Genomic DNA, 22651 nt, shown 5'->3' with positions numbered 1-22651 from the left:
AACAGAGACTAAAACCTGGATTCTACACTTTTGTTCTCCTTATTCATCAATGAATGGATTTTTTGGAGATTAAACAAGTTCCAGAGGCTCTGACTAAATGGCACTTTCGACCAAGGAATACTTCAACATTCTCCCTGTTCTATCATTTCACTGAATCCTGTCTGAGAAGCAGAAAGCATCTTTGTTATCACTGAGGGACCCACTAAAAGGTGGAGCCAATCATCAGTGCCACAAACCTAAGGAGGATGAAGATCAGCTTCTAGTGTTTTTTTTACCATTCCTATAAGATACTTATCTTAGTAGTAGCAGACATTGTTTTGAAATAAAGGGGGAGAAAAACAGAAACCCATAGAAAAATGCCTTTTGGTGGGTTAACAGGATTGAAGGAACAGGTGTTTAAACCTGGGAAGGAAGAAGTGAAGAACACCGTAGGGGACTCTCTTGGAAAACTACAAAGGTGAGTGGGTTTGTCTGGTGAGTGGTGGGAAGGTGACATGAAAACTGCAGGGTGTTTTATCCACACTCCAGAGTATTTCCGATGTTATCATGCTGTATGTAATAATGCCAGTCTTTTTCTCATGGTCCATATATTGTATTAATGTAGAAATTAATTTTTACGACAAGAATACTCAACTAATAGAGCTGGAACATCTGTTGTCTGGCAGACACATTAAGCCCAACGTGAGATCCTGGTGATAAATAAATATTTGATTCTACTGCTTGCCTGACATTGCCACTGATGTAATCACAGATTTTATTTTAAGATACAAATACATATTTCATAACTGATACATATTTCACAGCGGTGTGTGAGCATGGTTGTGTTGGTGGTGCGGCCATAAAATTCAAGGAAGATTGTTTTTTTAAGAGATAAAGTACAAAGTAGGTAATTTCCTGGAAACTGGGTTTGGTGTGTATACTTTTAAAATAAAAATAGGAATGCAATTAGTTTTAATTGGAAATCACAGGTACAATTAGTTTTATTGCATTGGGCCCCAAGTTTTCAATGTAGCCTATTTAACAGCTACGAAATACCCTTCATCCTGAATATGGTACAAGTAGAATGTACTCATGTTTGTTATACTGCATGCTGTGACAGACATAATCATTAAAAAAATGGTCCAGTGTACAAAATACTTGTAGAAGGCTGCACAGCTTTAACATGGAAAAATGTAAGTTAATAAATGTAAGTTACTTCACCACTTGGCAAAAACTTAGGAATACTGTAGTGATGCATTATTCCATAGCGTGGTAGAACAAGCAAGTTGTTATCACTGTAAAGACACTTGTAGCTCCTCAAGAAATGAGGTGAAAAAGTTTATACCAAAAACTGAAAGCAACCTTATAACAGCCATGGTGCTGTTACCTTTTAAGGGCCTTGGGTCTTGGCTTGACCTCCTGCCCTTTGTTCAGTAACTAATGTTGCAGTGCTCCCTTGTTGCCACATTTTGATGATGACACTATAAGACACTGCAATAAGACACTATAATCTGAATGATCTTCAGAAATAATCTGTCTGTGTATGTTTGTATATGCCTTATGGCCCAGTTCAGTTTAAAGTGTCACAGTAGGTGCATGCAACACTGAAAATCAACTAATAATGTGGATAAATATTTTTGCTTGAACCACATAACTACCTCCTTTCCTTCCATTTGCTGCTTAGGAAAATTGATGGTAGCAATGTAGAAGACGAGGAAAATATTGAGCTGACTGAGGATGGGCGTCCAGTGGCATCAGCACCGCTCCCTGCCCCACTGCTGGACTGCAGCTGTGGTGGTTTGCCTAAACGGTACATCATTGCCATCCTCAGCGGACTGGGCTTCTGCATCTCCTTCGGCATTCGTTGCAATCTTGGCGTGGCCATTGTGGAGATGGTGAACAACAACACTGTATATATCAATGGGACGCCAGTGCTTCAGGTAGCTGGACAGGACCTCAGGGTTATTGTTTTAGGATTATAGTTTATTTTTATACATAGTGTGTGTTTGTGTGTGTATGTTTTAATATATCCTCAGAAGATAATCTGACCTGATGAAAGCATTTTAACATTTTTGGAAGATAGAAAAAATATACTAAAGAATAAATTCAGCTTTGGTTGTAAAGAGTTGGATAACATTGATAACAGCACTTTTTGTGACTACAAATATTTAAATTATTATAATAAGTGATAAATCATCAGTTTAACAGTACCAGCACAAAGGTAAGACATTACACAGACATTTGCCACCATAAGATTATATCAGACCAAGTATGGTTGTATTGGCAAAAACCTGTGTACAGGACATTTGATTGCTTACCCAGAATTAAATTTTAAATAGAATAAATGTGCTACATCTTTTTTTTAATTAAAGTTACATTGTTTAATTTTTAAATTGTCCATTTACCTCTGAAAGCCCTTTTTTTCCTCCCTCTCCAGAAAGCTCAGTTTAACTGGGACCCAGAGACAGTGGGGCTGATCCACGGCTCCTTCTTCTGGGGCTATATTGTCACTCAAATACCGGGTGGTTTCATCGCCAACAAGCTGTCTGCCAACAGGTCACATGCACTTAGTGACTTCACAGTTGTTCATAGTTTCACTGTAACGATGATTTCTTTTCCATCATGAGTGGCACTCTCCAGTTCTCTGTCATTTTATTGACCAAAGGATTAGTCAGTGCTAACAATAATTGTTGGTTGCAGGCTTAAAATATAGTGCAGAGAAAAACAGCATGATGTTAGATGTGAGATTTGCTGAGACAGATAATTGGATGATTAGGTTTTGTCTTGTCTTAGACGCTGGTCACCGCAGCCCTGAACAAAAAGAGGAGTAAAAAAACATAAAGGTTTTGGGGAGCACCTCCTCAGCCCATGCAGCTGAAGGGTTAAACCTGTATGGCATGGTGAGTGGTGCTGATGGAGCAGATAGCGGTCCTGTAATAAAAGCTTCACAGGAAAAGAGGACACGCCACTGACAGAGTTAATAATGAAAGATCCTGCGTCTGATTTCTTTCTGAAACACCAGCCACTGGAATATTACAAGTGTCACTTACACACTGTTTTGGAAAAAGAGATGGAAGGGGGGTGAAGTGAAGGAGAAGGGAGCTAAGCGGCACTGTGGTGATGAAGCAAAAGCATGTGAACTGAAAGGGATGTCTTTATCTCAATCTATGAAAAGCACACGTATGAGACCTGTCTCATTGTAAGGCTGACTGACATGCTTTGACTGACAGATATTTGGAGATATCCAGCCTGCTACTATCAGACATCTACAGTAGTTTATGTGTTGTGTTTTTACCTGGTTCAGACAGATCTGAACAAAATCACAATATAGAGTCAAGGTACTGAAGCATCACTGCAGGAGGTAATAATAAATAATTCCCAAATCATTTCTTATTAAGCTGCCTAGAAATACCAGTAAGCGGAAAAAACAAATTTTATTTTCCATATGTCTGCATGAGGGATAAAATTCAGGTTCAGCTGAAGTGATGTGAAAATTTAATTGAAATTCATTCATTCATATTAATTGACTGGGAGTGTGCTTATTGTGCCTATGATTCATATTAAATTATATCATTTACTTCTGGAAAGCATTCAGACAGATTGTTCAGTAGTAGTTTTGTGAGAGCTGCAGTGAGGTGCTGGTAGGTTGAGGTTTCTGTTACTCTTTGGAAAGTGCTAAGCGTCTGCTAAGCTTTTTTCCTGTTTCCTATCTTTATGCTAAGATAAGCTGACCAATTGTATTTTCCCACATACTGGGCCTTACACTGCTTTGTACTATTTCTTTAATTCTATAAGTGGTTCACATTGATGTTATTCCCTCTTCAATTTCCCACACAATGATGACACTCCAGTTTTTCTCCAGGGTGTTCGGGGCTGCCATTTTCCTGACATCAGTGCTGAATATGTTCATCCCATCAGCAGCGAGGGTCCACTATGGCTGCGTCATGTTTGTTCGCATCCTGCAGGGCTTAGTGGAGGTAAGAAAAACATGTTGGATTTAAAATAATGAAAAAGTTGACCGTCTCACTTGAAACTATAGTTTGATTTCTGGGGAAATGGGCATATTTGTGCTGAGATGAATTAACATATTGATGCCACTCTGGTATGATAAAAATGAAGTAATGGCCAGTAGCTGGTGAGAGTAATGTAAAACCAAGGCTAGAAACAGCTTCTGTAAAAACTTACACTTAAAAATTGGCTAGCACACAATCTCCATGTTAAAGCACGATATTATGCTTTTATTCTTCAGTTTTTAGATATAATTTTTAATTAGTGAGCTTTGGAAGAGACATGTTTGTGTCCTAATCTAAGCTAACTGGCTTCCAGCTAGAGTGTTTTTTCCAAAATGTGGAACTATCCCTTTAAAGCATTTCCACCTTGTCATATGAATCCCAGGTTTCCTTTGAAGTCAAAACTTGACTTTTGATATCTTCCACACCATACTAGGGTGTCACCTACCCAGCATGCCATGGGATGTGGTCCAAATGGGCACCACCTCTTGAACGGAGTCGACTGGCCACCATTTCATTCTGCGGTGAGTGGCGGCTGTGTTTCTCGTGGTGCCCGATGAACACTCCCAAACTGACTGCAGCACGACTGATGCAAACCTATTTGTCCAGTTTACACAACTTTAGAATTCAAAGTGGGACAGCTCGGCAAATGGACACAAGAGAGCTTATTTTGTTTTGCAGATGTAGTCCGCTGCTGTCTCATAAAATTAAAATAACCATGTTGCACTTTAAACTGGTACCATGACAACCCATACATCAAATCCCTCTTGACATTGTCTGTAAATGAACACTGCTCACCTGGGTGCTCTGAAGGAGCTTCTCCCTCTATTCACCTAAATGACATGTCACATAGCTTGCTGTCCAAAAGCACTCTCGTGCTCCCTGCTCTATTCACAACAGCAGTGTTCATGCATCTGTCTGGATAATAGAAAACACATTAAAACATCCTTTCTATGACGGCAGTGCCAGAGACTCATTTTGACATCATTTATCCAATGAGACTCATGTGTTTCTTCGATGGGTTTGCTTTTTTACTATATTTTCACTACTGTGTAGTTTTTTGTCTGAAGGCAGCAATAAGTAAACTATTTATTATAGTCACACTCGTGAAAATTAAATGTAAAAAACATGTATTTTTTTTAGTCTAATTATTTTGAACTATTTTAAGCTAATTATCACTGAGATCGGCTGTTGCTGCTTGCACAGTATAATAATACCTTGACACCCATTGCTCCCAGGGTCCTATGCAGGAGCAGTCATAGCCATGCCTTTAGCTGGGGTGCTCGTTCAGTATGTTGGCTGGTCTTCGGTCTTTTATGTCTATGGTAAGACTTTTTTTTTCAATGAACATCACAAACATATACATAAAAACACAGTCTAAAATATTTTCATGTAAAGATAAATTAAAGTAATAAAGATTTAAATGCTGTAGTCTACAAAAGTGCAGAATAGTCTGAACACACGTTATACTAAAAAGTGCAAGTGCATTTATCAGTCTATGCAGAAATTATCTTTTCCCTTGTTTATATACTGTAAAAAAAAAATCATTACTGATGACATTATCTTAAGAATTCCCAAAGGAGTCGTGCTTCACTGATAGTACCTTTTTGAGGACTTGTTCAGTATTAAGCAGTGCTAGGGATGTCATTGTCAATAATTTAATAGCTATGATTAGAACACCTTGCCCTAACAAATTCATCTGGTACTGTATTTGGTATCCAATAGAACAGGATATGAGCATTTTAACAGAAAATAATCAACTGTGATGAACAACAGAACATTTCTCTGCAGATTTGTGCAACACTGCATCATCCATGTCCAGGATGACTGAATCCATTATTGAAAATGTAGGTTGGACAAAATATTTAAAAAATAAGTTGCAGCTGGTTCCTAAATATGGACCTCTCATTTTAGTTTAATTAGTCAGACATTTCTGCTTTTGTGGACTTCATTCTTTTGGGCTTTGGCTAAAAACAATTACATTTGTGATTGTATTACAGGTTTTTTTAGTGACACTGACCACTCTGCTTTGTTGTGTGTACAACAAGATGTCCATCACATGTCAAGTCATTAATTACACTAGACGCCAGTTTAGTGTCACATAAATAATCCTTCACTAGCACTTGCTCTGTGGCAGCTGTATTATGTATGCTTTGTACAATAAGTGTTATCTGAATTGCTTTTGAGTTTGATTAAAATTATTCCACTCACATAAAATTCATATTTTGTCCAACATGTTTTAATAAAAATCTAGTCTCATTCTGCTGCGATATAATCTCGTGATTTATTGATGTAAATTAGCATTTTCCAAACTGGGCTCTGTGACTTATGCCTTGCTCATTTCATTTTAATAATGAAACTTCTTGGTGTACAGAAGGTCTGGGCTTGTTTTAATTAGTCCTGCTCTGGCCTCAAGCTGCTCTGCATCACTTTACGAAGCCCTTCCCATCAAAGAGTGTCCATGTACAAAGCGATGCATTCACTTTTTTTTGGTGTCATTTCATGAAAAGGTGTTTTGGGGATCATATGGTATATCCTGTGGCTCCTGCTGGCATACGGAAGCCCTGCTCAACATCCCACAATCACAGAAGAGGAGAAGATGTACATCGAGTCCGCCATTGGTGAAACAACCCACCAAATGAGTGTAACTGAAGTGTGTCTTTTTAATGCAATGTCTAATCCAATATATTACTGGAACCCTCACTAAAATCCTGATGCACAGACACAAACTGTAAAGGTTATACCTTATTCTGATTTCTGTCTCCCAATCACAGAAATTCAAGACTCCATGGCGTCGTTTCTTTACCTCCATGCCTGTATACGCCATCATCGTGGCCAATTTCTGCCGCAGCTGGACCTTCTACCTGCTCCTCATCAGCCAGCCGGCGTATTTTGAGGAAGTCTTCGGCTTCCCCATCAGCAAGGTTGGCCTCACACTGTCATATAGCAGTTACTCTTGACAGACAGATTGTTCATTACGTAACTCATTTACTTTTCTCTTTCCTGAATGTATGCATTTTCCCCAGGTGGGAATCCTGTCTGCTGTCCCCCACATGGTGATGACAATTGTAGTTCCCATTGGTGGACAATTGGCTGACTTCTTGCGCAGTACCAAAATCATGTCTACCACAAACGTGAGGAAGCTCATGAACTGTGGAGGTACGTCATAGTAAATGCTTCCAAATTAGATCTAAGATCTCAAGATGCATTCTCTGGAAACTGTAGCAATAATCAAGTAGCCTACAGGTATATTTGAGGAACCATTTCACCTTTAGACACTAGTTTGGATTCTTATTTTTTTATGTTGTTTTTAATTAGTCTTGCCTTAGCCAGTACCAAAATGTATTGTTTGGACTGTAAACTGTACATTTTAGGAACTATTAAAAAAACATTTCAAACATTTATTTTGAAGCATGTAGAACATGACAAAAAGTCCCTAAGGAATATTTTTCTATTATACAAGACCGTTTTTTTAACCCGAGGCCCATTTCTAACACGGTATTATCATACATATTTTATTTACTGTATTTTCACAGGCTTTGGTATGGAGGCTACTTTGCTGCTGGTGGTTGGGTTTTCTCACACTCGGGGGGTTGCCATCTCCTTCCTAGTCCTGGCTGTAGGGTTCAGTGGATTTGCCATTTCAGGTATAGGAGAAACTTTTCACTTGAAATTCCAGATTTTGACTTTAATTATATACTAAACCTAGAACATAATGGTTTTGTTAGAAAGTTGAATTATTTGGAAATGCTGAAATGCACATGATGTTACAGCCATGCTTTTTTTAGCCTCCTCTCTAAATGAAAAGCCATGTGCTTTTCCTTTGGGTGTCATGCAGTATACTGTACAGTAGCCTGCCAAGTCCTCCTGAATATTTTATAGATTGTCGCCAAGGCAACAAAGAAAATCTAAGTCTAATTGTTGATCTTTGCCTTTACAAAACACTGAAGTGTTCAAAACTCAAACCAAGTTTGTTCCTGTTCATAGTAATCAGTGTTGTTTTGTGTGTTGTTAGGTTTCAACGTCAACCATCTGGATATTGCTCCTCGATACGCCAGCATCCTGATGGGCATTTCTAATGGGGTGGGAACGCTCTCTGGAATGGTGTGTCCCTTGATTGTTGGAGCTTTGACCAAACACAAGGTATAACAGGGTCATTTCCAAAAACTGCAACCGTGGTTTTCTATATGTATTGTTTGCTCTTATTGAGACTGAAAATGTTTGTTTGTCTTTCACTGAGGTTTTCCCTCTTTACATGTGGAAAATATATCATGTTTGTCTCTTTCTGAAACACTGAATTACTGTACGTAATCTTAAACCTATAAAAAGTTACAGTGTTGTTAAATTTATTCCAGCTATGCTATGAGTGGATTTACAGCATTACCTCAGTGGTAAATCTGCTTCTGACAGGAGATTCATTGTCTCTACTCATCTCCCCACAGACTCGTCTGGAGTGGCAGAATGTCTTTGTTATTGCGGCCATGGTGCATTACTCAGGGGTCATTTTCTATGCTATCTTTGCGTCAGGAGAGCAGCAGGACTGGGCCAACCCTGAGAGCACAAGTGAGGATAAATGTGGGATTATTGATGAGGACGAGCTGGCTGAAGAGTCAGAGCTCAACAGCGAGAACATGATGGCCACCAAAAAGAGCTACGGAACAACAGACAATTCATCTGGACGAAAACATGGCAAGATGAAGAGAGGTGCGACCATGCAAGAAGAGGAGGAACATTATGGGAATGGGAACTACCAGGACCAGTATCAGTGACACTGAAGTTCTAAAACATTCAAACCCAGTCGGTTCTGTGGAAATGTCAAAAACATCACAGAACAGGCAGGCGAATCTGCGTGATATGAACCTCAAGACCACTATTTTGATTGATTGGCAAATATTATAATTTAACTGTGATACTATAATGTCAAAAGCAAAAACAAAAACAAAAACAAAACAAAAATCATATGGAAACTTTGAAAAAGGTAAAAGTGAAACAATTTTTATTAGAAACCAACTGGACCAAGAAATAAGAAATTACCTAAAACTATCAATATATTCCATTAATTTGACAATAGCCTGAATGTACATTTAATTTCCACTGACCTGTGGTATGTTGGACTATCAAGCTTTACACGATAGAAACTAAACCAGAGATTTGTATAATAATAAGGGTGTTGTTCAAGAAACATTATATCCATCCATCCATCCATCCATCCATCATCTATCCCCCCTTATTCCTAACCAGGGTCCCAGGGATCTGCTGCAGCCTATCCCAGCTCTCTTTGGGTGAAAGGCAGGGGTCCACCCTGGACAGGTCACCAGTCCATCACAGAAACAGAAGCATATCAACTATAAAACCAGACTTTATGTTTCCTCTAATCTGCACTGATGATACTCCGTCTGTGCAAACAAGCCTGGACTGAGCTTCATGTAGCTTACTTTGACCTGTTTTTGAAACGCTTTGTGTCAGCTATGCAAAGTAAACCGAGATGTGTTTCTGGAATGTAATAATGGGTTTAACAGCAGACCACGGTGTTAATGTAAGAAGCCTTATTGCTTTAACTTGCATGTTACTTGCTGTTGCTGAATGGTTGCACTCTGTCACTGCTGAGCAGCTATTAGTTCACCATACATTTGTAATACACTTCTTCCAGCAATGTATCAGCTCTGTCAGTGGTAGACTAGTGCTGAAATGGGACAAAATGGATGCTGAGCTCAGTGCTGATGTTATTTAATATATCTCTTTTTAATCTATGGGTGTTTGTCTTTTTTGAAACTTGTACATACAAGTGATAATGGAGACCCAGTTTGTTCCTAGAAAGGATCTCTGGGAATCACAACAGGGTTTCTAAACTTTACGCCAGTGGTCTCCAACCCTGGTCCTCCAGAGCTACTGTCGTGCTTGTTTTCCAACTATCCCTGCCCTACCCACTGCTGATTACCTGGATCATGTGTGTTCAGCCAATCAGAAACTGGAAGGGCAGGGATAGTTGGAAAAGCTGCAGGACAGTAGCTCTCGAGGACCAGGGTTGAAAACCACTTTTCTACATTTATCATTAAGAAAAGAAAGTGAGTTTTTATAGCAAATCATTATCTTGCTGTTTGAGAGAGCATCGATTTGATTTGCACTTTACTTGAACTCACTAGAGATGTAATATCATTTCTGTTGTATCCTAAGTTATTTAGAAACATGAAATCCATTGAGCTTCAAACTGCTGGGTTATTGACTAATGAGCATGAGGGTAATTACCATTTATATTACTTTGGGTTTTTAAAACAGCTACAAAAATATATTTGCCATTAAACTGGTGTCAGCTGTTGTTGGCAGAAAATAAGGTCGAGTCTTCAGCCATGCTACTGGCTTTGTTTGCACTTGCTAAATTCAACACTAGCATCTAGCATGCTCACAATGTCTTTGCTAACATCATAATGTTTAGCAGGTATAATACATTCACACTCTTAGCATGTTAGCATACTAGACTTAGCAATAAACACAGTACAGTTCAGTGTTTTGTAGGTATTTGGTGAGAAATTAAAGTAGAAAACGCTGGAGGAAAAGTCAGAGGATTACCAAAGTGATTACTCTTCATTCTGAAATGGACATGTATCAAACATCTGTGCAAATGCACAAATATCAAATTCACTGTGGAAAGAAAAGATCAACAAAATCTGAATGAATTCATGTTCTGGCAACCATGAATACCTGCAGAATATTTCATTTCAAATGCAGCTGTTAAGAGATTCCAGCAGCAATGAAACATACTTCTCATCATTTTGCTGTATAGTATAATTACTTTTTGAAAAATTACTTTTTTTGGTTGTTTGTTGAATTTGCTTTTTAAATAATTTTTATGCTTCAGTTATGAACACAAACCCATCTTAAAGGCACAATGTATCGTGTATGGTTAGATTCTTGTTGTCTTCTGTAACTATTGACAGTTTGAGCTGTTCTTAACTGCCTGTTTATATCAATGTTCTTAAATTAGATATTTTTAACTATCCAGCTCTGTTTCCCATCACACTGTGGTAAACATCCTTTGTCTTATCTGTCTTTGTCCGCCTGCTTCATTTTCACCATGAAATATAATTACTGGACAGGATATTCAGTCTCAGTTAGAGAGCGTCCTTGTATTGTGAAATAACCACATATAAAAATGTTAGCTGCTTCAAAATAATGCTGTGTGTGGATGTGATGATCAGTGAAAAGTCTGATGATTATTCCTTCTCACATGGAGTAGAAATCCTCGCAGTGACCTAAGGACTTTAAGAACATATGGGTGTTTCTGTTATTTTATGTGACCGTCACTAATAATTCAAGGTCTTCAGTAAACAACAAAACACCAAGGGGAAAAGCCCAGTCAAATCAAAAGAAACGAGATTATTTGTTTTTGACGAGCTCCATCAATACATGTAAGAGCTTCGACTACTATACATATAACTCCTCATGTCTCTAACACAGACCAGATAGCTAACAAACAGATTGGGGGCCAATGGCAAAGGTTCTGTTTATTTCAGAGAGACTGTGTGTTGACTCAGAAGGGCCTCTTTGAATGGAGCAACAACCCATCAATGATTAAACTATTGTTTTTGGACAAATCAACGATTACAAAGCCAAGAAGAACTTGATTTCTTGTGTACATGTTCATCTTAGCAGCCACAAAGACAACAGCGCGGGTATGCCGTGGTAGGAAAGTGCCAATATAAACACATCTGGTATAGACTGCAGTGACATGATAAAATGGCTTTGATCAGTTCAAGGACAGATAGCAAGATTACCACACAGGCTGCTTTCAGAGATTTTCTGGAATAACCTCAGTTCCTCGTTGCAAATAAAATAAAAAGGCAGTGAAAAGAAAACAGTTTCACACCAAAAACACACCATGATCCTCAGTTTTTATTAAACATAAAGAAAAGATAAACTTTTGGACCAATAGCAAAATGTCTGCTCAATTTATTCAGGGTCATTCCTGATGTTTACGTCATGTAATGACTGGATGTCTGTTCCATGTGTGATTTTGTGTATGTGGGTGGGAAGACTTATGGAAGCAACCTCTTCTCTCATTAAAATAAAGAGCAAGTTTTTTTTGTTTTTTTTTTTGCTGGAAAGTATGTTGGGGGTGAGATGGACAGGAATGGACAGTTTAATTAATAACCACCATCCTTTCTCCCTGACCTCAACTGGTCACACATGCTCTCACTGGAGTCCTGCCACAAGCAGCTTGATGTTGATTAGCAAATACTGATGGAGCTGTAGCTCACAGTGTGGATATCAGAAACAAGCCTGAAGGAGATGAAAGTCACAAGACAGGAATTGGACATCAACTGACTGGGAAAAGGTGAGGAGCATGAGAACCAGTGTGAACATATTTCTTGTTTACTGGTCAGCAGATGACTCCTATGAGCCTGCGGCGAGCTTTTGTATTTGAGGGGTAGAGAGATATAGATTGTAGTGTGGGCTGTTAGAGTCGACTCGAGGTTTCTGAATCCTTGTGGGCTGCTTTTTTATCTCAGGGGAAATTACTGAGTTAATTAAAACAAAATGTGACAAGTGAGGCCTATAAAAGTGATGTATCACATGTGACCATGATATGGCCTTGGCACCAGAAAGGATACGGACAAGTGTGAAAACATTATTCATTGTTTAATTCTCAAACTCATGTACAATTTTGAATTTTTTTTCTGTATTATTTGAAGAGCTGCATATACAAACTAAGGCTGAAGGTTTACATATATTGTATCTGGTAAATTTGCATTAAGAAAGACAACACTATGTAATTAGACAGGACATACTAACATAATAATAACAATACAATAACAATAACAGTTACTAAACATCTCATCCCTGTCAGGCTTGTTCCCAGCTCCCAGGCTCATGTGTAATTATTTTGTGCTGCACGTTTCAGTGCATCCTACAAACCTATGAGAGTGGTCTGCCGATCTTCACCATCGGTCATGCTATTTTTATTCTTCTTGCAGAAGTAAACAGAGGCCCACTAGTACTCTGTGATCCAATCCAGTCTGTATTTTCTGAGTTGGTGCCCCACAACCCTCCTGAATGAATGAGTGGGTGGGCTCTGACATCAATGTGGTGGGACCTCTACAAATCCCACCTAGCGATGAATTCTCCATCTCAGGGAGCCCCCACTTGTTTGGTAAGTCTGTTTGGCAGGAACCAGGTCACAGAAGGAGGAAACAAGACTAAATTAGTGTTACAGCCATACAGCTACACTTTGAACTGTATCAATAAATACGCTACTGTATGTACATTAACTTACTGTTTAGAAGGTGCCATGTGGACCATCTCATGCTAACAGCTACTCATTAGCTCTAAAAGAGACTGTGGCTAATGAGAATACAACTAGTTTTGCAGGTGTTTGATGATAAACAAAAATATTGGACAAATCCAAATGTGACCCTGAAGAAAAGATCAGTAAAGCTAACCTTAAATGTCTGTACCAAATTTCTTGGCAAACAACAGTAGTTTAATGTAATTGACCTAACTGGGCAACTGGCAGACAGTGTCATCCCTTAAATCATGTCACCAGTACACCACTGTCTTTATTTCCAGTTCTCTTGCTCTGCACATTTCCACCATAGATGATCTACCTTCTGTGGGTAAATGTGCTGATGTGAACACACCTACGTATAGGAGATGCATTGACATGTCACACTCTTATCTGCGAATTAGGGCACTGATAATACACACAAGGACAAGATGCCCAATCAATTTATTACTATTTGCTGACTGCAGTTCCCATGTGAATCAAACTTACATTAAAAATAAAAGCAGAACAGTAAATGCATACACACTTACTCAGGAGAAAACCAAAATATTGTGCATGAATGCTTAGCTTCATTATTAGCTTCAGTTATTTTTAGATTACAAATAATCAGCCAAAAATATGCACATGACTACCAAATGACAGAAGAGAAACAAATAAAAATAATACATTCATTATTATAGAAACACCTGTCAGTGTAACACAACACAAACCAAAGTTACAGTTACAGCTGAATTAACACATTTAAATAAAACAGTATTATTTAACAATAAATGAACATGATAATGTCCAGGGGGGGGGGGGATCTTCACACTATTGGACTGCATTACACACACACACACACACACACACACACACACACAGGGTTCATCTGTGAGTGAATAAAAAGTAATTTGTGAGCATGCCAAGATGTAACATAAAAAGCTAAAAATAACAGATAAATGATTGTCCAGCTTCTCTTAGTACACATGATTATAGTACAAATTAACCAAATGAAAAAAAGAAAAAAGGAGACACAGGTTAAATATTAGTGATTCCAGGTTTGTTGTCTGCCCTGTATGAACAAAATATAATAACAATAATCATTTAATATAATTCATGGTGTTAAATAACATTCATTTTTAATCAGTTCAACCTAAGACATTTGGGACAAGACATTTGGTGATGATGAAAGTCAACTTGAACTTGAGTTTATCTTATAGGGGATCATACAAGAAAGTTTGTGTTCAAATTAAATCTTGAACATTAAACAAATATTTGCCTCCCTGATTGCCAGAACCATCCATCCCCAACCATCCTATACAACAGCAGTCAGCAGGTCCAAACCTGAAAAAGACTTTTCAGATCAGTCAGCTTCTTGTACCGATGTAAAGAAATGTGACTGCGTGGTTAATGTGTAGCCAAGGGAACCTTTGCTCCCTTCGAGATTACTCAAGCAAGTGCCAAGTAGTTTAGTGCTTCACCTGCTGCGCTCCTGTCTGTAGAGGACGGATTTGCATTAATGGAAATAAATGGAAGATGATTTTTATAGGATGGACTGACATACCAAACAGGGCTGGACTGTCAGTCTCTGAATAGTCTGGGTATTTGGTCACACAGAGATGGCAATGGTCCACCCCAAGTCCTCAAGAGGTCAGTGTTTTATGTTTACACATACTGTAACAGTATTAACGTAGTAGTCCATTTGTTTTAAAAGGCAGATCAGAACACCTGAGGATATTTAAGCACAGCTCAGGGATGATTTGTGTAGCTTAGTTGTTGAAACATTATTCATCACAGCACTTCTGTTTTTAAAGGAAACATCCTTATATGAATATATGACATCTGTTGTGGAAACCAGTAATGATGAAACAGCACTACGGTCCTGTTAACACTGCTGTATGTGTTTCAAATATTCGAACTTGGTTGTAGAGGAGTTACATGCCATTTTAAAAGACACAGTGTGCTCTGTCCAAGCGAGATGTTAATCATTTATGGGTTTATAGTATGGGTTGTGTGCGTTATGACTACTGCTGAGCCACTTTCTACTCTAACAGGCTTCTGCTGGGGGCACTTGACTTAAAACATGTCAGAACTGAAGGTTTAAGGATAGTTGGTGTTTAGGTTGTAAACTTTGCAAAGTTATATGAAAGATTATAAATAAAAGTTGATTAGTTTTAACTCTACATATTATTCTCATTAAAAGAACCAGCCCATGTTAGAAAAGCTGCACTATAATCACTGTTTTTATGTAACAGTTTCATTTTTTTTTTTCAGCCGGTCAAACTTTACATGCTATTTAATAACCACTTTCTGCTTCTTCTCTCAGATATTCTGGCAGATCAAGGCAGTCCTCTCCTGCAGGATCCCGACATCTTGCCTTTCAGCAGCTATCCCAGCATGCAATACTCATCCATGGAGTCAATCATGTCTTCCACACCATACTACTCCAGTCAGAACTACTACCCTCAGTACAACGGAGATGAATGGTACTCGCACACGGGGATATATGAACTGAGGAAAGGGCCACTGGAGGACAGCTATGCTGCTGAGATGGAGGAAGCGTCTGCTGTGGTGCCTGCTGTGTGCAAGAGGACCCGGCACATGTCACAAGCCGGAAGGGTCAAAGGGGAGGAACTGTGCGTCGTGTGTGGGGACAAGGCCTCTGGGTACCACTATAATGCTCTCACATGTGAGGGATGCAAAGGTGAGATACTGTCTCAACACAGGCACACACGGTCACTGTATGTGATTTCAGTCAATCTTAGGATATATTGTTTTGGTTTTGTTTTGTTTTTCTACATTTAATTATAATACCAAGGCCAGCTGATGTCATTAAATGAGTTATTTTCTGTCCTTATTAATTTTAATTTTTTAATTAATTTATTTGTAGAGCATATTTTTGTACACAAAATCAATTTAAAGTCCAAGCAAGAAAACATCCTTAGAGAAACATCATAAAAACAAGATGTTTAAGTCAACATTTTCCTTAAGTCAACAATGACTTAAGGAAAAAACTAGCTGTTAATCAAAATAGTAGGGACAGTAATTTATTTTCTGCTGATCAACTAATGGACCAATTGGTTAATCATTTCAGCTCTTTGGTGTACAGAGCAAAAATGATGTTATTGTGTTTATCTCAGGACTATAGGAGCCACTTATATCTACAGCCAAAAGCAGCTGAATCATATGTGGACATGAGTTGATTTTAAAGCTCTTTAACACCAGTAAGTCATGACATTTATACACATCAATCCCAATGGACGAACATTTCATTTGTTAGTATAATTTAACATTGCAACAGATCAAGGATTCTTTAACAGCATTTATTACCTACTGCTGTACTGTTATGCAGTGGCAGGTATACATTGCAGGCAGTAAATCCATACAGTTCTGACGTAAAGGGAACTAAAACTAAAAGGTCAGGCATTCTACAACCTTTCTCCATGTAAAAATGATCCATTAGCAGCTTTTAGCCCATCTTTTACCTCCCTGCACTTGCTGTGATTCCTGCCAAACCACAGTGAATGGATATGAGTGTAATTCCACACTGTGAGGTAGGACAATGCCAGGTGCTGATGCAGCTGGCCTGTCCTGCCATTTGCCTGAGAATAGGCTCAGGTCTACCTGGTACTGCTGCCAGATTGGGTTCCCTCTCAGCTTTCTGATGTACAATGCAGGAGCAACCTGAGCTCAGTTACGCTAATGCACGTCATTGTGTTTAATGTTGTATGTCAGAATGTCTAATAACTGTTCCCAAATTATTCTGTGTGTGTGTGTGTGTGTGTGTGTGTGTGTGTGTGTGTGTGTGTGTGTGTGTTTTGCTCTGTTGCTCTGTGTCCTCTCTGTGTCTGGATCATTGTCAGCTGTGTTTATGGTGCATTATTAGAACAATGTGTAACCTATGAAGGAGTAATTTTATCAAAACTGATCAATGATCTCTTCTGATTTAAAAATGCTGAAATTAACATGCTACACTGTGTAGTGGTGGAAGCATTTACTAATAATTATCCATGACACAACAAATTAGTCAAAATTTTCAATAAACAATAAACAGAACTGATTATTTAGAATGACCCAATTCACACTGTTGTATTATTACATATATTTGATTATTATCACTGAGTTTTACTGTGGTAGCTGAGGTGGCACTAACTTTAAATAATTTCTATCTATAAAAATGTATTATCACAAAGTATGTAAGACAATATATTGGCCAGTATTAGCTTTTTGTCAACCAAAGAAATATGGAACTTCCAAGCATAGTGTTTTTTCTCATTGAAAACATTTTCTCCTTTACATATTTTCCCCTGAAATAAAAAGATCTAAATGTCTTGGCTTTGCATCAGCACTGCCTGTACCTCCCTCATGACAACAGCTTGTTTTGACCCTGTTCAGGTTTCTTCAGACGGAGCATAACAAAGAACGCTGTGTATAAATGCAAGAGTGGTGGAAACTGTGAGATGGACATGTATATGCGTAGGAAATGCCAGGAGTGCCGGCTCAGAAAGTGCAAGGAAATGGGCATGCTGGCTGAATGTGAGTATTACATCAATCAATCAATACAATCAGGAACAAAAACATCCTAGAAATAGTTTATTGTCATGCATCAATTCAAACTGATTTGAAGCATTCACATGCACACACTGTGCTGTTATAGTATCAAACTTTTACAAATAGTGGAAAAGCTTTTCTTTGTGTTATAAGAGTTAAACAGCCGTCTTAAGTTTAAAAAATTTTTTGGCTAAATTTTGCTATAGTGTCTGAGGGGAATCCAGTCAAAAGTATTTTCAAATATAAGGCACACCACAGAAATTATGTCCATCCTATATACTTTCTCTGAAGTCTTTGAAGGGTTATTAGTTATTGGGTTCATTAAGAACCATTTGAAAAGAGCAGGTGGACGGTCTGGACTCCTGTTGCCCATAAATAGTGCAGGGCAGTGGTGTTGAATATTACAAGGTGACAGGCTGCTATACCTGCTGGATCAATAGGAACTCAACAAATCAGACCTTTATTGTCAAGTGTGAAAAGACAGATGTAAAATTATTGGTTAATGTATTATTTCTCTTATTATTGTCCTCTGTGAGCTTTTCTTTATATCTTTCACATTTAGTGTCTATATGATATAATATTTCATATTATTTGTGAATGTTATGATAATACAGGTTGGTGAGTACATTGACTGACGCAACAGAAATTAAAACAGTGGAAATAATAGTTGCAGTAAAATAGAGTGCAGTAAGATGAATGTATGCTGTAACTTCACTGACATGGGCAGAATATATTATACTGAAATATTAAAGGCAGAAATGACTTTGATATATATATATACTTGACACATTACATATATTTAATACAACAACTTTGATATGGACCCATGCTAAATGAAAGAGCACTTATAACTCCATGGAATGGCTGTTGAATAAAGAGCTGTGGGGTATTTAACACACGTAGTGAAGCTTTCAGCATTTCTGGCAGGCCTGCTGACAGAGATCCAGTGTAAATCTAAAAGGCTGCGCAAGAATATCAAAGCCTCTCCGGGACAGTCGACTGGAGACGAGACAGAGGGCCCAGACAACACAGACAGTAAATACGTCACCTCAACCACCAAAATGTCAAAGGTAATCACAGCTGCATTATCTCATTCTGCTAATTTTCAATTTACTGCCTTTGTTTGATTTTATTCTCCAGATCCACTGATTCTGTCATATAAACTATTTCACCACCTAATGTAAGAGTGTTTTTGTTTTCTCTTTATATATCCAGGAAAAGGTTGCAATCACTAAAGACCAGCAGGTGCTCATGAAAGTCATTGTAGAGGCTTATAACAGACATCAGATTCCACAAGACATGGCCAAAAAACTGGTATATTCCCTTCATTGCTGCTTCAAACATTCCACACTCTTTTTATATTACTGTCATTAAAAATGCCAACAGGTGAGCTCTTTCCACTGGTAACAAAAAGTACAGTTCATGAGCACCGAACCAGTACAGAGGTCAGTGTAGGCCGATGATGTGACCTTTTTACTACTGTTGTTTCCCCCACAGCTACAAGAGCAGTACAGTGCAGAGGAAAACTTCCTCCTCTTGACAGAAATGGCAACAAGTCAAGTTCAAGTTCTGGTCGAGTTTACAAAAAATATTCCAGGTATTATTCCACAGCTACTTTTAAACTATACTGTAGAGCAGAGACCATGACGCTGGTAGTGTGAATAAAATATAAATTGCCTCATTATTCCTTGTAGTGAGTGGTGTTATGTTATGCCTGGCAGGCTTTCTGTCTCTGGATCATGAAGATCAGATTGCTTTGCTGAAGGGTTCTGCTGTGGAAGCCATGTTTCTGCGCTCAGCTCAGGTTTTGAGCTCTAAGAAGCCCAACTGCCACACAGATGCTTTGGAGGAGAGGATACGCAAGAGTGGTGAGTCAGCTGCCACCCTACAGATGTGTGGGTTTTCTCCAGGTACTCTGGTTTCCTCCCACAGTCCAAAAACATGTATGTCAGGTTGATTGGTGACTCTAAATTGCCCATAGGAGTGAGTGTGAGTGTGTGAGGTTGTTTGTCTCTATGTGGCCCTGTGATGGACTGGTGACCTGTCCAGGGTGGACCCCTGCCTTTCACCCAAAGAGAGCTGGGATAGGCTCCAGCAGGTCCCTGTGACCCTGGTTAGGAATAAGCGGGTATAGATGATGGATGGATGGATGGATGGATGGATGGATGGTTATCCAAGAATCTTGGTCCTATGCTCCACCGCCTGCAGCCAAGCAGCCAGGCCTAGTCAGATCCTCCTTTAATAATGGATCTGCCTGATGCTGGGAGATGTGTGCTGACCTGTTGATCTCTCACTCGGTGTAGATTACACATACACATGCACCCTTACTGGGTACTGTTTCACTCCATTTAGGTACTGTATGTGTGTGAACATGCTCAAAGTAAAGGGGAGCATTCAAAGCAAAACTGACTCCTTTATGGCACTGGGTTTAATTGTTTAATCAACCACAAAATGCTGTACCATCTCCCCCTGTACACATATATAAGAATAGTTGGTGAAGGTTCAAGAAATAATTTATACGTATGCAAGGTGTCATTGTGTCAACCAGTTTGGACAGTTAGACAGCAGCAGTGATGTGTGTCCATCATTGGGTCCCTCAGACGGCTCTGTTGTGAATGGTGGGGAAAAGAGATATTCACGCTAAAGGCCAGTCTGGGAGAATTAGGGAGCAAAGCTGTCTGAAGAGACCATTGTTTCTTATCAAAACATCAAGAGTGCTATTGTCCACTGCTCTCCCTCTGAGCCCCACTGGCATTTCTGAATGAATGATGTGCAAGCAGACAGACACCCTCTGCTCGTTTGAAGAACATCAAGGGTAGGAACCCTTGACAGTGTTCAAAAGTAAATATTTGAAATCATATAGGGTGCAAAGAAAAGCAGACATGTTTATATTTCTTATAAGCTGAAGGGCTCTGCAGAAACAGTCAAAGCAAAGTTCAGTTTGGATACTGTTCAAGACAGCACATTAATTTGGCCTTAGTTGGGTTTAGAAATATATTGTGCTGTATATTCACAAATGAAGTCAAGAATAGTTTGTTTTGTGTTATTTATTTCTGCCTTTTGGAGCTTAATCCTTTTTGTCTTCATTTTTTAGTTCTTCCTTCTTGCCCTCTCTCCTCTTCTTCTCCATTTCATTCATAACACTCACCTCAGCACACCTTTGTTTGAGCCTTTGAGTAATCAGCATGGTGTTTGTTGCATTTCCTGATAAACACTGAAGTGCCAAATACATTTTGCCAAAGTCTTACCGCAGTTGGTTTGACTGATCACATTAACTTTTGGACATTGTTACTGTGGTGCTGTATGTGGAGCTGACACAGCTCATTACATTGATTCTGTCATTACTCATCCAAGGTCTTTGTATTTGTTTGCAGAAAACCATGGAGTTTTTAGCTTGCTTCAAAATACGAATAGTATTTTTGAAACTTGAATATAAAGCCTTTTTCTGCAGGTATGTCTGAGGAATTCATGACGCCCATGTTCAACTTTTACAAAAGCATCGGCAAACTCCACATGATGCAGGAGGAACAGGCTCTTCTCACGGCCATAACCATTTTGACACCAGGTATCATCAACTCACAGATCAAGATAGTTTATCTTACTATGAAAAGTGTTTTGTCCAAAATCAATATCTACAGTCATTTACACTCTTAAACCCCTTGTCTGTGTCCAGATCGGCCTTATGTGAAGGATCAGCAGGCTGTCGAGAGACTTCAGGAGCCCATGCTGGACGTGCTGAGGAAGCTGTGTGCCCTACAGCATCCGCAGGAGCCGCAGTACTTTGCTCATCTCCTGGGTCGCCTGACGGAGCTGAGAACACTCAATCATTACCATGCAGAGATGCTCACATCCTGGAGAGTGAACGACCACAAATTTACCCCACTGCTCTGTGAAATCTGGGATGTGCAGTGACACAACAGGGGAAGGGAAGAAAGAAGTAACTTGGGGATGAAAATATGAATTTTTAACTTGCAAGACAAAGTCATTGTCCAGCTACAGTGCATGTTTGTCCTGGGAGGATCAGGATTTAAATTCCTGCACAACCAGCTTGTCTCTGTGCTGCCTGACCCAGTGAATGGTGTAGATGTGTTTGTGTTTATTTTGCTCATCGAATTGTTATGACTCACACCATCATCATGTCTTTTTAGCCAACCTGGACCCGTCTGATGGTTGAGGTGTATGTAAGTACGATAGGGTTTTCAAACAGATAATTGTTCAAAGGTTTGGGTTAGGCAAATTTCTTTTTTGCTGTGCAAATCATTTAAAACATCCAGAAAGCCCAGCACGATTGGTCAAACAAGTACAAACACTGGAGCTTATTCAAAGCAAAGATGGTGCTCTTACAAGAAGTAAGATTTAACAATGGGTTCGTGTATTTTTTTTATTTGGAAAACTTCATAGAACTTGCTACATGTACTAGGAAATAATAAAAGTTGTATGTCCCCAATAAATAATGAAATTAACAGGAAATGTTTATACTGGAACATATATGCTCATTTTCACATGTTTAAGTCATATGTATGTAATACAGAAATAACATCTGGTACATCTGAAAAATTACAGTCCATGTTTCTCTCTAAAAGTTCACCTCAATAAGCCAAAGTGAAATATGTTTAAATTACCAGCAAACATTGACTAAATAATGTTAATGTTAATAATGAAATCATGTCTTCAAATGTATAACCTGCAACAACAGCACAAGGACTTTTAATGCCTTATGCATGCGTTTATATAACCCTCTGCCCATATTGCATTTCAGCAGGGTAAACAACTGCACCTCAGTTAAAGAGCCATAAATGTGTTTTCTGTATATTGTAGCTAATATTCTATAATTAAAGCATGTTTAACTTTG

General features: G+C 38.7%; 2 protein-coding genes across 4 annotated transcripts; both read left to right on the top strand.

Annotated features, from left to right (window-relative positions):
* Window positions 1-356: 356 nt before the first annotated feature.
* slc17a8 (solute carrier family 17 member 8) lies at window positions 357-8758 on the top strand. Its single transcript, XM_026311566.1, has 12 exons — window positions 357-457; window positions 1664-1919; window positions 2417-2535; window positions 3842-3956; window positions 4426-4513; window positions 5228-5314; window positions 6500-6642; window positions 6764-6913; window positions 7016-7148; window positions 7526-7636; window positions 8005-8132; window positions 8432-8758. Exons 1-12 carry the CDS (start codon window positions 357-359, stop codon window positions 8756-8758), a joined length of 1758 nt encoding a protein of 585 aa, XP_026167351.1.
* A 3406-nt stretch (window positions 8759-12164) lies between these two features.
* Window positions 12165-22262, top strand: nr1h4 (nuclear receptor subfamily 1, group H, member 4). Of its 3 annotated transcripts, XM_026312460.1 has the most exons (10): window positions 12165-12321; window positions 12962-13137; window positions 15575-15952; window positions 17644-17784; window positions 18727-18869; window positions 19015-19113; window positions 19297-19396; window positions 19521-19667; window positions 21251-21364; window positions 21473-22262. In XM_026312460.1, exons 2-10 carry the CDS (start codon window positions 13041-13043, stop codon window positions 21709-21711), a joined length of 1458 nt encoding a protein of 485 aa, XP_026168245.1. In that variant the 5' UTR covers window positions 12165-12321; window positions 12962-13040; the 3' UTR covers window positions 21712-22262. The 3 variants fall into 3 exon arrangements, with proteins under 3 accessions (XP_026168245.1, XP_026168246.1, XP_026168247.1); XM_026312461.2 differs by lacking the exons at window positions 12165-12321; window positions 12962-13137 and adding an exon at window positions 14686-14898; XM_026312462.1 differs by lacking the exons at window positions 12165-12321; window positions 12962-13137 and adding an exon at window positions 15256-15369.
* The last annotated feature ends 389 nt before the right edge of the window (window positions 22263-22651 follow it).

This window comes from Mastacembelus armatus, chromosome 6 (assembly GCF_900324485.2).
Source record: "Mastacembelus armatus chromosome 6, fMasArm1.2, whole genome shotgun sequence".
NCBI classification, from domain to species: Eukaryota; Metazoa; Chordata; class Actinopteri; order Synbranchiformes; family Mastacembelidae; genus Mastacembelus; species Mastacembelus armatus.
The sequence above is the reverse complement of the archived record's forward strand: the minus strand, read 5'-3'. Positions and strand labels throughout refer to the sequence as shown.